Consider the following 15,586-nt stretch of genomic DNA (forward strand, 5'->3'; position numbering starts at 1 on the left):
GTGCTCTAGACAGATTCATGGCTCAAGGTGTTATCAAGTGGTTTCTTTGTTAAAGTATAATTAGTTGCTTGGAGAGACACGCCTTTTCATCTCCGCAACCTCTCATTTGTCTATAAATATAGATGCAAGAAACAAAGAGGGAGACGATTCATATTGATATTCTAAAATTTTTATATATTATGATGCACTATGATGGATTATATTCTTTTATTGGCAGAGAAATGAAGTTTTGAACTAAGTCTGTGAATTGTGGGTTATTCAATAAATTCTAATGAGATTCTAGAGTAAAAACTATATCGAATGGATCATTCGTAAGGAGTGTCTTCAATGCAATTTTATTTCCAGCATGATCAATAAGAAATATTTATTTCATTTGCATGAAGTTTTAATGTTAAAATATTATATAGTTTCATCCTTTATAATTATTATTTTTATTTTTATAAATAATTTATATGATGGATAAGTGGATAGGATTAATTATAGCATTTTAAAATCAAACATCATAGATATTGAGAAATATTTAATTGTTTCTAAGTCTATGTTTGGTTTGTCTCTGAACATGAGTTAAAATACATTCCAGACTGTTTTAAAATTGCGTCCATATATTTGATCTATCACATCTTGATTACTAAATTATTAATAATAAATGTGCATAGAATTTTATAAAGTTTTACGTTTTAAACTTATAATACTGACTGTATCACCCTTCGACACTGGTCTTCATATTTTTTTCATAATTCGCAGTCCATACAATGGCAATTACTTCATATCTTTCCTTTAAAGAAATAATATATTCATTTGTTGCAATCATCTATAATAAGCACTTTTATTTTAAAAATTCATATATTCTTTTATTATTCTTAATTCGTAGTTCACAAATTTGAAGATTTCTATAATTCTTGCCATTAGGGAAACTTTCATTGTATTTGTGTTCTAACTGATCTGCTTTAAGCATCTTGAATTTAAGGTTGTTGTCCAGGATCAGGTACACCGCCTCGGTTTTGCAAAGCCGGAAGTGCAGGGGATTTGGATCACATCGATCAATCCTGTCAACTTGGCCTTAACGGTTGAATATCCCAACATCGAGCAGGCAAGGCTTGTAGAATTCCAATCTACGGTTTTGGGAACCAACAGGATCAACATCCCATTGTTTTTGAGAGTAGGAAATTGCGGGGTCTTGAAAGAACTTTCAGTGTTTATGATAAGGAAATGTTAGCTATCATGCACGCTTTGGCTAAATTTAGGCAATATTTGGTGGGCAGCAAGTTTTACATTAAGACTGATCATAATAGCTTGAGACATTTCTTGGGACAGATAGATTTGAATGAAAGATAGTAGAAATGGGTCAACAAGCTATAGTCTTATGATTTTGATATCTCCTATATCAAGGGGACTCAAAATGTAGTTGCGGATGCTCTTTCGAGGAGACCTCACCTTTGTGTAGTTTCTGATATTTCAAAGGATTGGAGGCATTTAATTATAGCTGAATACGCCAAGGATCAGTGGGCGACAAGTATTGTGGATGGTAGCATTCAGGATGACAGATATTCACCTTCACGTGAGTTGATTATCTATAAGGGGAGGATTTATCTAATTCCAAAGTCAGTGGTGCATAATATTATTTTACGGACATTCCATGATTCTCCTATGGCTGGTCATTAAGGGTTTTTCAAGACTTATTGACAGGTTTGGGAGAGATTTACATGGAAGTGGTTGAAGGATGATGTTCATCACTATGTCCGAGAATGTTCGGTTTGTCAACAGAACAAACACGAACACACATATCCTACTAGTTTGTTACAGCCACTTCCTATTCCTAAAAGGAAGTGGGAAGGGATCTCCATGGACATCATTGTGGGCTTGCCTAAAGCCCAAGGGCAGGATTGTATATATGTGGTAGTAGACAGACTCACGAAGTATGCTCATTTCTTCCCTATTACTACTACCTATTCAGCTGTGCAATTAGCTGAATTGTTTTTTAGAGAGATCTTCAAGTTACATGGTTTACCTAAAAGTTAAAACCATTGTGAGTGACCGTGACAGTAGATTTATGAGTCATTTTTGGCAGGAGATTTTTAGATTGTGTGGGACTAAGTTGACTCCTAGTACCAGCTACCATCCGCAAACTGATGGCCAGACGGAAATAGTGAACAAGTGAGTTGAAGGTTATTTGTGAAATTATGTCTCTTCTCAGCAAAAGGCGTGGGTAAAGTGGATTTACTTATGTGAATATTGTTACAATTCCACTCATCACATGACTATAAAGATGTCGCCTTTCAGAGCTCTGTATGGACATGAACCACCTAGTTTTGTAGACTTGTTATCTGGTGATAGGAGAGTACCAAGTGCTGGGGAGTTGTTACAAGACAATCAGGATGTAGTAAGGACCTTGAAAGATGATATACAAAAAGCACAGAATCAACAAAAGCAGTATGCTGATCAAAATGAACAGTTTGAACTTTTCAGGTAGGGGACATGGTCTATTTGATGTTGCAGCCGTATCGGCAGTCTTCGATCAAGAAAAGTGGAGTTGAGAAACTTAAGCTAGGATATTATGGACCCTTTCAGATTGTATGAAGGGTTGGTGAGGTGGCGTATGACTTGCAATTGCCTGATGATAGCAAAGTTCATAATGTGTTTCATGTTTCACGCCTCAAGGGGGCTTTGGGTCATCATGTGGTACCTTCTCGTGTATTGCCTCCGTTGGACGATGAAGGAAGGTTGCAGTTGATTTTGGAAGCAATTTTTGATACTAGAGAAAGGTAGTTGCGATGGAGGACCATTCGTGAGTTTTTGGTTAAGTGGCAGATCTTCCAGATGAGGACGCCACTTGGGAGCCTGAGGATATCTTACAGCATCCTGGATTGCGATTACTTGAGGACAAGTAATCTTGGGGAGGGAGAACAGTAATGTCCCCGATTTAGCAAGTTCCTAGATTTTGGATTTTGTCAACTCATCAGTGCGACCCCCATGAGTTAACGTTTGGTTTTGGGGGTCTTTGATATGGATTTGTTGTTTTTGGACTTACTGTTTTTAGTAAGTCACTTTGGCCAATTCCTATTCTGGTCAAGGCAGTTCTGGCATTGTTGGGTACTTATCATTCTGCTTTCGGGTTTTCAGCGAATTAATATATTGCAATTACTTCGAGACTTAATGATTATTTAATGTATTGGTGGTTTATTATGGTGCTTTATATTATAAAGTAACTAGACTTCATATTATAAAGGGATGTTTAAGTGAGAAGTGTCAAGGTGAAGCCAGGTTGCACAAAATTTTAAAAATATGACTTCATTCGTGGAGAATAGCATCTTGATTATATATTTTAATCTCTTGACAATTTGGTGAGGCTTTTTGACTAAGTTTCTAAAGAATTGGTCTGAAGATTGTTCGTGTGAATTGCTGCTGTTGCATAGCAATTCGACAAGCCTCCTACTGTGGTCTGCTGTGTTTGGAGATTGTTATTTACTCCTATACTGAGTTCTTAAGGAGTAGACGTATCATTAAGAGTTTGGTTTCTGCAAATTGAAGACGTGGGGAAAGAAGACTAAGGGCCAAGATTTATCTGTGAGCGGCATTCCTATTTGCGGGTGGCATTCAGCAATATTTATTGCTCTTTGAAAAGTCTCAGGGCCGTATTTACAGTCAGCATAGAGGTGGATGGCAAGTGTAACAAATAAGTACACTTTTCCTAGCCGCGTGAGGGTTTCAGTGATTGCAAATTGTTGTGGGAGGTTGATTTCGGGTGTTCACTCATTGTGAAGAGGCCGAATCTGTACGGAAAGACACCACGTCACCCTTGGGGCTCCTGTCTCACGTGATAAAATGATGATGAGGTCTACTGTTGGCTGCGGCATAGATCATTAATTCCATATATCAGCGGCCTTGGACGTGTTCCCCTTAACAAGCTCCTGCCATTATTTTTCCAATTGCCAGGTTCCTTATGAAATGTACTTACTGTTTTTGTGCAAGCAATTATATAAATCTTGTGAGATTTTTAATGAATTCTATTCAATTTTACTAATTTCCAAGGAGCAAAGTAAATATTAAAATTCAGGATTATCGAAATTGGGAAACATTTTGTGACAAAGCAAAATTGGGTTTACAACCATAACAGAGTTTAGTCAGGCTCTTTACTAGGACCCATAAGTCGATCCACTCGTCTAAATCCAACACTTGTTTCTTATAATGAAATTACAGTGCCATTAAATGAAGCTAAATGATCTTGAGAATGCATGGAAAACCAAGTTTTCAAAGCCATTAGTTATAGTTAATGGATATTATATTATTATCAGCCAATAAACGTACAAACCGAGTCTTGATTTGGGCTAAAGGTCTGACATTCTGAACCACAAACTGGGCACCCCAATGTGACTGAAATACAAATCAACACTCTATGCCTTGCCACAAAAACAAACAATTTAGGTTAACAACGATATAATCCAGCAAGGCAAGCATACTTATTCTAACTTAAGTTTTTATACATTAATTTTCTCAATAGGATCTCTCTCTCTCTCTCTCTCTCTCTCTCTCTCTCTGTGGAATGGAATACAAAGAGCAGCACTCTATGACTGAAATATATACAGCACGTTATGGCTTGCCCCAAAGTCCAGCCAATTTAAATTAACAAAGATAGAATTTGACAAGCAGATAATAATCTAAATCCAAATAGTTCTGTTTTCTATTTGGCATGAAATCTCTCTCTCTCCCCCTCACACACACACACACACACATGGGTAAACAAGAGAAACTAAATAAACCAAACCAACCTGGTCTGCAACAACCTCCACAAGCTCCAATTCATGAAGATGCCACCTGCGGGCACTGTCTGACGGCAGCATCAGGACCATCAATGCATACTGTCTCTTTGAAGGCTCGGGCCAGTCATTCATATGAAAATTTGAAAGATTTAAAAGAGGAACACGGACTGCAACTACATCCCCTGTCATGTACTTCCCTGTCCGTGGTCGAATCATTGCTATTGGACTAGTTGGAGGAATCCCTATTGCTCTATTAGTACTAAACACTTGGCTAATATTAGGATGTTTAATAGGAACAGTATATGCCATATGATTTTGCTGGCGAAGTGTGTGGGATAGTTGAAGCTCCATCCCACTTCGAGTTGGCATCCACAAAGCACATTCTTCCAAAGCTAGAGTTCTGCCAAGTTCAACAAGGGTGGTATTTAAAATAGTATGTCTGTCCAAGGTACTTCTGATCTCATGAGTAAGCATTCTCACATGCCTTCCAGTTTCTTCCTGAGTTCGAATAATACCCATTTCTCTGTCAAGTTCTGCAGCCTTGTTTTTCAAAAACAGCTCGCGGGTTTTCACACTTAACAGATCCGGTATGATGTGTACAAGCATAAGTGCTGTTGCACATGATACCACAGCAGTGCATACTTTAGCTATAGTCATTACCACTGCTACTGTTTTTGAGTGCATACTAAATGTCCACAGGTTGATCAGATGAGTTGCTCCGCAAAGCACAATAAATGCACCAAATTGCACTAAGACCCATCTGTAGGGAAAAACTGCTGATTTCTTCACAAAATAAATAAGCTCAAGAGGAATAGAAAAATATGCAAGCGCAATGAAGAAGTCAGATATGTACTGATATTTCATCAGCAGATCATCTGCTGACCAAGGTGGGTCAATGCAGTTACACAAATCCATCTTGAACTTATTGCAGTACCAAGTTTGATTTGATTTCACGTGCCTGCACCAGAAAGGACAGAAAAGCACAAAATTTAGTGTATAACAAGATTCAAGCATCACAAAAATCATTAATTCTAGTTGAAACAGGAGTCATTCCTTCAATTCTTCTCACAAATAAAAATAGCTATCAACAGAATATATGCAGAAAATTTTAATATAGAACTAGAAGCATCATATACAAGAGTGGCTAGTGCATTAAACTAGGGGTTTATCTTGTTGTGATTCTACTACAAATTTAACTTGTTTTCAAATGCATATGTAACACAAGAACACATGCTTCTAGCGTAAGCCCAAAAATACTAAAAGTCTATGAGATAAATGAAACAGAAAACACATCATTTCTAGGCAAACGGAATTGATCCCAACAACATTTCCTTTAATCATTTTCACCAAGGATCTACAACCACCAGAACCACTTAAAACTTCAATAAAGAGAAAAATATCGTATATAGCTAGTATTGTGGTTAGTGCACCTACTTGTGGAGTAACTCGAGCTTTTGCTAGCAATATTTTGCTTCACAACATATCCTTGCCATGTGCAATTTCATGTTTGTATTTTCTATTTTCAAAGGGGGTGTTTGAAGCTATGTTCTACAGTGTTTCCAGAACAGGAATAGCTGGAGAAGGGTGTCTCGAAGGTATAAAATATATACATATAGGAAAACTTTTGCATGTAGAGATAAACGTAACATCAAAGATCAAAATTTAGGTATCACACAAAGAATCAAGTTTCAGTGTTAAAGGTTCATCAACTAAGCATAGCAACGGAAAAAGTTTAGTTGCTTTCATTAAACATTTGATATATGTCCGCAACTCATCTTAGACATCAATATTAAAATGGGCTTCTTAGTCAATACTTATCAAAATCATCGTTTGTGACACATGTAGTGGGACACCAAGAGTTTCTAGTCTGATAAGAAAGCACTTTTATTCTTTTTCCTCATGTTTAACTTTTCTCATTAAAAGGCAAAGCGTTGTTAGGACATCTGGTCATTCCTAGATTGATCTAGGGATATCTACTGTACAAAGATGCATGCTTGATTTTCTGACTCAATGTGCACATCTCTCCTCATTCCTGTTGATGCGTGTTTATGACCCACCAAACAGAGAAACTAAATACCGAAATATCTTATCCTCTCTTGAACAAAGTTTCGTGTATGCTAAGATTGCTATAAGATCATACGATGACTCCAAGGTTCCTTCAATGTCAAGTCTTGACTATGGATAAGCTTGGTGGTTGATGTGATTTGTTGTTGATCACAAGGGGCCTTAAGTGTGTTTATTCAGATTCATTTCAAACCATACTGGATGTGGGAGCTATCTAAAGGTTTTGCAATGAAGTACTTTTTTGGATTTTCACAAAATATGCAGAAATGAAATGGGATAGGGTTCAAGAATTCTATTCTAATCTTAAGGGTAGTGATGACAAAAAATGGTACTCTGGTGGACAAATTCCTCAATTTACCAAGCTCCGCTTCGCCAAGTTATACTACAACTACACATGAACTTGTGCAATCTTCAAGGGTTAAGCCAAAGATTTTCATGCCACCATGTACACCATCATAAAGAACAATGTATATGAATGATCGAAGTTAAACATATGCATGAAATAGGTTCAAGCTAATTTTGCACAACGATTTAGAATCACTAAAATGTCAAAATTATGAACCAAAGCAATCCATCAATACACCATCATATTCTCTATTGCAATCACAACACTTTAACTAAACTAGACTTAATCTAAATGAGGGAATTTAAGAGAACAAGCAAGCACCAAGACACATCAAGTATTCACCAAGCTTCAATGAAAACTTTATCATCTCAGTAGCTCATAGCAACAATCTCAGAAAATCCTCCTTTTACAAATGAGAAATGAGGCCTTTATATAGGTCCTCGATTACAACAGGCTGCCCAGATGATCACAATAACCGATGGCCAAGATCGTGCCACATCAGCCCTAATTAGGGTTAGGGCAAACAAAAAGAATCTCCATTAATGCAATAAGGAATCCACTACTATAATGGGTAATAAATGCCCACTATGCATGCTCATTTAGTAAGGGAGTGGGGTGCAATAAATGACCACTAAGAACACCCACTATGCATTGAATGCATCTATCCTCGATTCCCCCGCTTGAAGGCATGGAATCGATCCAAGACTGTCTCCAACTCTTCTGTAATGACACTTGGTGTTGATTCTTGCTTGAACTCTACTCTAGCACTACAATTGCTCTTTCTGCTTTTCCCAAGCTTTCCTCCCAATTTGGTAGTAAGTCCTGAGTGGTGTGCATTGTATTCGAGAAGATGGAGAAGTTCTCAAAATCATCTATTTCATAGACATTCAGTCAAAAGAATTCCTCTAACTTGACTCTCAAATTATCAGTTGCCATTTCATCTTCCACCAATCTTTGTGACAACAAGGATGCAACTGTACTGGATACCCCTTTTTTGATGTTGCCAACCACCTTTTTCCATCGAGCAAACTCCTTGGTGAAGCTCTCAAACATTTCCTTAATTGTGATCACTACACTATACCATTGAAGAAAATCATAGATACCCCCTCGTTGATAACTCAACCATTGATTAATGCTTGCTTTGGGGTCTCCATCAGATTTTGAATATCTGAAGTCATTTCATCTTGGTAAATATGCTCATCCTCCCATGATTCCCCATGCACTGGATCCTAGAGAGTGCAACTAATGCCCTACTATGTACTTGCATTAATTCTTCTGCATGTTTGAAGGCTTCCTCCTGAATTCCTTCGACCCAAAACTTTGCACCTTGAGAAATCTGCTTGATCCTATCACTATTATCTTCCACTTCAGCAACAATACCTGTCGGAGGGACGAATGATGGACCTTCCTCTCTTACTGGATGAGGCAAGCCATTGATGTAATAACATAAGGCTCTAATTTCTCTTTTTTGTTTCTCGTACCCTTCTTCCACCTTCTTCAATCTATCTTCCAAAGCTTGAGTAGAGTCATCAATTTCTTCTAATAGTCGCTCCTAGGATGCAAGACCCAGATTTATTTCTGTAACATGGAATTCATTTGGAGCAATATGATTTTTACTCTCATTGACTATAGGAGTTGCAATCTGCAAAATTTTAGACCTCGATTCTCCTCTGACAACCATAGTGAATCTTTTTGCTTTCCCTTGCTCTTCTGATCGGTTTGCATGGGCCAAAACTTCCTGTAATTCAATTGCCGGATTAACCTCCTTTTGTTGACTCTTCTGAATTTGTTGCTTGAACCATTCTGGAATGGGTATAATTTGGTCCCCTGGGATCACCCATTGTTCTTTCCTTTGGACTGCTTGAATGTTGATCTACTCTTCACCTCCTGGACTATCCACCGTTACTTTGGGAACTACAACTTCAACATTTGGAATATGTATTGCTACTGCAAGAGCTTCCTCCTCCAGTGGACCAACTTCGGCCTCAATCATTTCTTGCTCTAAGATTGTAGCGAGACTTTCCTCTATAGCTATATCTTGATCTCTCCCTCTCCCTTGCACAAATTTTTCATAGGCATTTATACTTAGTCTATCATGCATTGGCCTATCCAAATTCTCTTCTTGCTCAATTCTCCTTATGCTTGTCTCTACTTCTTGCCTTTCAAATGCTTCTATCTCTTGAACACTGGAGTGTGACTCAGAGAAGAGGGAGCATTTCCATATTTCTACTTCTTCTGTTGAGGCTCTTGGATGACTTTCCCACTCCTAGGATGCATCTCTCGAGACACCTCTTTCCCCTTCTTGGTTCCTACATCCTCTAATGGAGTTCCTCTTTCTTCAATAGTCCCTTCAGATATTTGTCCCAGTCTTTCATCCCTAAGTAATTGGTGACCAATCAATCTATATGTGAATCCATTTGCTAGTGCAACTAGTTTTTCAAGCTTACGCTCAATCCACCACTTCGTAAAATCTAAGATTGGCTTTCAAAGAACATCCAGATCTATGACTTCTTTCCTTTTCCAATCATATGGCTGAACTATCATTTCCAGATTGAATCCTTTTCGCATCACATTTGGATCTTCCTCCGTCTAATTAGGAACTTGAAATATGTTGCATGCTCTGATAATGTTCAATGGTAATCTAGAATGCATCCTCCTTCTAATCTCGTTCTCATCGCAGCATTTGCCCAAAAATCCTCAAGGTGAAATTTATGTAGGTACTTTGATCCCGCTACTAGTGTGATCTTGTTGTAGGGATCAAAATCAGGCCTTTTCGAATAAAGTGGAAGAGGAAGAAGTAGAGCTCATCTGATGATCTCTTTTCAGCCTTCAAACATGGGCATAGCCCAGTTTTTCCTTCGGGAAATTCGGAATTGCAATCCCAACTTCTTCCCTTTCTGGGTCTTGTCATAGGCTATAAGTTGTCGAGTAAGCTCTAACAAGAACACCTTATCTGTTGGGTATTTGGGAAGTTTGTACAGCTCCAAGGAAAATTCTTGAACTTGGATGTATGAAAAGATAGGAAATTGAATGAACCAAGTGTCGTCATACTCTTCAACCAACTTCATCGCACCAACTTATAATCTCATATCTAGTCTCATTTGCAGTGTTCTCACCATACGCATGGCAAAGGCATCATTAACCCTTATGTAATCATCCTTGGAATATAAATGCAACTGTGGGTGGCATTCATGAACTTTCAAGTGTTGGGTTCTGCTTCCAATTGGTCCTTTGCATCGTAGTCCATCATAATTCATCCTCTGTGCTGGCATGTAGATGAACATAAGAGCTCATGTAAAATTCCCTTGTGTGCTCTAGATTCATCAACTGTTCATTCAGGTTGCTACTTATGAGCCCAGCCCAATCTATCCAATCACCTATTCAACGAAGTACCACATCCAAGATTCAAATCTATAAGAATGAGGCATGTCAAATATGCAACTCAGCATCATGATCATGTCACTATACTCCCCCTACGAGTTGACCCATACAATTTCCTTAGGAATCTTGGAATGATGTGATCTATTCTTTTTCAACCATCTTTTGTTGATTATTTCTTCACAGAAATGGACTCCAAAGGTGTAGATTCTAAGTGCCTGCTCTTGTGCTTCCGTGACCATCCTTGGGTGAGAAGGAATCCCAAATGCTTCAAAAATGGTTGCCGGAGAAAAATCCATGAGAATATTTCGTTCTAAATCCCTGATTGTTCTATCCCTAGGACTATAGTGTTTGGTACATTCTGCGATCAACTCTAGATGCTAAAAGGAAAAATTTCACTTCTCACAATTCCGATAGCTAGGTGCATTGGATGATGGTTGTTGTATCCAAACATCCTCTAATTAAACTCTTTCAAATCAAGGCCGTCGAGGCTTGTATCTCCAATTTCTGCGCACTTTGACATGATTTTGGATTCAGGTTGCCCACTTTGACATGATTTTGGATTCGGGTAGAATCCTCTTCTTTCATTCTTTATCAATTGTCCTTGTGTTTCTCCTATTCCCCTAGGTTCTACCATTCTTCCTTCCTACAAAACAGAAAATGTCCATACATAAGAATATGTAGAAAGCATAAAAAGAAGATACAATTTGTCCAAAAGACAAATTCTGGAACTTCATCAAGATTTTCAAACTCTTCTCCTCGAGATTCACTTTTCAAGATTTTCTCAAGAAACATGCAATTTTCCACTACTCACTGAAAACTTTTTGAGAAAATTCAAGATCCTTTGTCGTGAATTCCCAAAAACCTCCTCAACAATCTCAAATTTTTTTTCCAAAAATCTTCCTTCCAAACTCTCAAGATTTTGCTCCTTTTCTCAATTCGCTCTTCAACTTTCTAGGTATGAGAGGGAATGAATGAAAGGGTTTCTTATATAAGTCATCTTTAAGAAAAGCTTCCTTTAAAATTGTGGGCTAATATTAGGAAGTTGCTTTACTTAGCCACCAAGATTCCCATTTGTTGGTGCGACTTGTCGCTTTTCTCCTTGTTTACAATTTGATGTTCTTAGATTTTGTGACGAAGTTATATTCTAGTTCCTCCAATTTTGATTTTCTTTGGAACTAATTAATTAAATATTAATTAAAAAATCAATATTTAATCAATAATTATGATTTAATGCAAAAAAACAAATTTTCTTTCCATTTCTTCCAATATTTCATTTTTTGGATTATTCTTAAAAATCAAATTAAATATTATTAAAAATTGATATTTAATTTTCCATGAAAATCCATAAACCCTCTTGAAAGATTATCGCTTTTTTCATCCTTGTCAATTTTTTCCCAACTTTTTCCTTTTCTGATTTTCCAATTGATTTCCACTATTTTGAAAAAAAAATCAGGCTTGACTTTTTCACAAGATTTTATTTTTCCAAATTTCCGAACTTTTCCAATTCTTTGGATTTCTCCAAAATTTATTTTCACAAAATTTTTTGATTTTCATACTTATTTGGATTTTGCGATTTTCACACTTATTTGGATTTTTAAGGTTTTGAATTTCTCAAATTTTCTTTTTTGTGTGATTTTGGATAGGTCATGGATTTTTATCAACAAGAGAAAAAATTCTTTTGGTGAAGCCAAATGTGCACTAACAAATATTGGAATCCGGCAGTTATAGGGGGTCATGGAATTCATCCGAGACGAAATGAATCCATGATGAGAGAAAATGTGCGCTCCACAAAGTCATGGATTTTCTACCCCCGGCGCATTACTCCAGACAAGGCAGAAAATGCGCTCCTAAAATCATGGGGAGCGCAATTTTAGGGAAGTGGTGGATTTATCCACAGTAAAGGAAATTCCTAACTAGAAGAAAAAGTGAGCTTGACGAGCTTGGGGAGAGAGGGGTTTAGTAGGTGTTAAGGATAATCATCAAGGTTGCATGGGTACTCGTACCCACACCCCTGGTACTCGTACCCACGTACCCAAGTACCGGGTACACGTATCCCACGTACCGGGTACTCGGTGGAGAGCATCATAGCTAAGGACCTTGATTAAGATTCTGATCTTTTTTTTTGGTTTTTTGTTTTTGTATTAGCTTGTTGTTTATCAAACTTAATTCAATACCAAATCAGTTTGAAACTTTGATACTCATTAACAATAAACTTTATCACTGTTCAAGTTAAAAGTTTATCATTTGCAATATGTCATTCTCATATGGTTTAGGATCTTCTTGTTCATGTTTAAATTCTGCCTTCTTTGTTATGCATCTAAGCATTTATCATGTATTATTATTTCAAACATATAGCAAATCTGAAACTGAAAATAGTACATTACATTTGCAAACTTTATCACTGTTCTTGTTTTGAAAAACCATTGTCATGACTCATAAAATCAGATTTTTTATATATATTAAAGTGTAATTTTTAAGTAAGTTTGACATACCCAAGTACCTCCGTCCCCAATTATGAAAAATACTTTAAACATTCAACAATAGCATATATATATATATTTGACTTATGGCTTATATTTTCAAATTTCTTGTTTTGAATACTCAATGTCATGAGTCATGGCAAATATTTTGATTTTTATATTTTCTATAAAATATTAATTATATAGAAAAAATAAGGCTTACACACGTACCCCCGTCCCCTATTTTGAAAAATATGCGTACCCGTACCCGCTCCCGTACCCGTTCCCGTTCCCGTACCCACGTACCCATGCAACCTTGATAATCATCCTTTGGAAACCTTCCATGGTATGTAGAAAAGTGTTCTCCACAATTTATGGAGAGCACAGTTTCCACCATATCAATGATTTTGTTCATTCCTAGCTCATTCCGTCATCAACGCAAAATCTCGCTCCAAGGTTTTGGGAGAGCGCATTTGTGAGGACACCATAGAATTGTTTTGTTTTGACTGTCCCCCATATCCGTTGACTTGCACTCCGTAATTAATGGATTTCCAGCGAATAGGTGACATGAGATCCATGGTGGATTTTGTGTTTGGCATTTTCAATTCTGCTTTGCTCAAACAGGGAGGGGCCCCAGGCATGGGCGATGGGTGATGGAAGGTCACAACAATTCCCATGTTCTCTAAACATCAGTAGAGACAGACAAAGATGAGAAGGAACTTGGAGGAGCTATCAAACTGCATAAGCTATTGATTATTTAACAATTTTTAGGTCTTCGAGCAAATTCAACTGCAGAATTATTCCTTCCATTATCATTTTCTTGGTCATTTGTTTTCTCAAACTAGAGAACATAGATGGATGTTACTATGAATACAATATCGTTTTAACAAAAGAGAGCATGTCAACCCTGCCCGTGCAAGAACTGCCAATTGTGATATGAATTTAGGCTTTTGATATTGTCAATTGCAAGGACATTCATTGGAAGGGTGAATAATTCAAACAAGAACCAATTCTCAAATAACTGAGTGAAAAAAAATAAAAGAAAATTATCAGTACATGGAATTGAAATGTTTCTGATTCCCATAAACTGCAACTTTGGTTATATTTTAAGCATGCTCACTACACAATTCCCAAAAGAGCAATTGCTCCCAAGTTTGACTTTACTCTCCAAAAAAACAAGAGTCAACTATTCACCAAAGTTACTCTCTCTCTTCCCCATGTTTTAAAACTCATGTTGCATGAATCTTCTTTATGAAAATAAAAAATAACATAACAACATATATTCAATATATTAATTAATAAATAATGTGCAGTCATAGACCACTGATAACTATACGTGATTATAAATATTAAAGATAATGTATTTCATACTCATAAGAACAATCTTCTAAAAAACTGGACACATTTTGATTATCCCTAAGGACCACTTTTGCCAGAGACATTAAAATTCGTCTATCTTATCACTCTTTCCTAATAAACATATTTATATGTTTATTTTAGTTTCTATTTAGTAAACTTCCATGGAAGTGAAATATCTCTTATATCATTCTTTTAATATTTCCCAACTTTTTCTCTCATTTTTGGCAAATGTTTAAGAAGTAAGAGATGTACTCTTCCTCTTTAGCTTCACTAAACCATTGCCAAGTCCAAGTCATGTGACTTTGATTTTAATGAAGTCAACTTGATGCAATATTTCCAACCAAATTAAGCAACAATGCAGAAAATATTCTTCAAAACTAAATATTGACAAGATTGGGACTTGGCCATAATAGATAAAGGGTGCCCATCAAGCATTAAGTAAACAATTTAAATCACATTTTTTTAACCGGAATAATTTACATATATAACAACCTTAGTAGCCATGTTCTTCAAGCAAATAAACCAAAACATGTATTTTATTTAGTAGCAAAATCCAATGTTACCGGGGAATGTGTTTCCACCTTAAATGTACCCGTTTCGGAAATGGTTTTGGGGACGGAAGCAGCCAGAAATTTTTCCTAGCCATCCCCGATGAAGCAAAATTTACAGAAGCTGTCCCAGAAACTCGGGGACGGTTAACAAAGCCTTTGTAAACCATTGGCCGTCCCTGACCTAACCGTCCCAAGGACTGATGGAAATGTCCAGCAATCGAAGGCAAGAGATAATGTAATTTTATAAAATATTTGCATTTTTTCCTAATCTTCTATGGGCCCCACACCTCGAGGCAACCTTAAATATTTAGATATGTTACTACTTATTACTAATATCAAAATATCAAATCATGTATTTCTTGCAATTTGTGTATATATTGGCCCGAGTGAACAGAGTTATGCCCAAGTAAGTAATCATTTTCTCTTGCTGCTGTTAGAATGTGAACGGATTCTGTAAGGGTTTGGTGAAAAATCTACAGATTGAGGGTGACAGTCTGAGTAATATTTAGTATTCTCAGACCAAACCTTAGGAGCAGCAATATACAGTCTGAGCAATATTTAGTATTCTCAGACCAAACCTTAGGAGCAGCAACATACTATCTTTGTTTTCATTTTGACTTTGAAATTATACGATATATTAATGCAACGATAATTGAATCTTGATATATG

The 15,586-nt window shown here is 36.8% G+C and overlaps 1 protein-coding gene across 2 annotated transcripts in view; it reads right to left on the reverse strand.

Moving 5' to 3' along the window:
• The window catches only part of ETR1 (Signal transduction histidine kinase, hybrid-type, ethylene sensor), a 36,743-nt gene that overhangs the window by 13,124 nt on the left and 8,033 nt on the right, over positions 1-15,586 (reverse strand). For both annotated transcript variants that reach the window (XM_089826069.1, XM_089826070.1), the window contains exon 2: positions 4,767-5,715. In XM_089826069.1, coding sequence (XP_089682195.1) covers positions 4,767-5,672 — 906 coding nt within the window. In that variant the 5' untranslated portion in view covers positions 5,673-5,715. The remainder of the gene's footprint in view (positions 1-4,766; positions 5,716-15,586) is intronic.

This window comes from Cupressus sempervirens, chromosome 4, assembly GCF_028749045.1.
Source record: "Cupressus sempervirens isolate cs-2001-9-10 chromosome 4, ASM2874904v1, whole genome shotgun sequence".
NCBI lineage: Eukaryota > Viridiplantae > Streptophyta > Pinopsida > Cupressales > Cupressaceae > Cupressus > Cupressus sempervirens.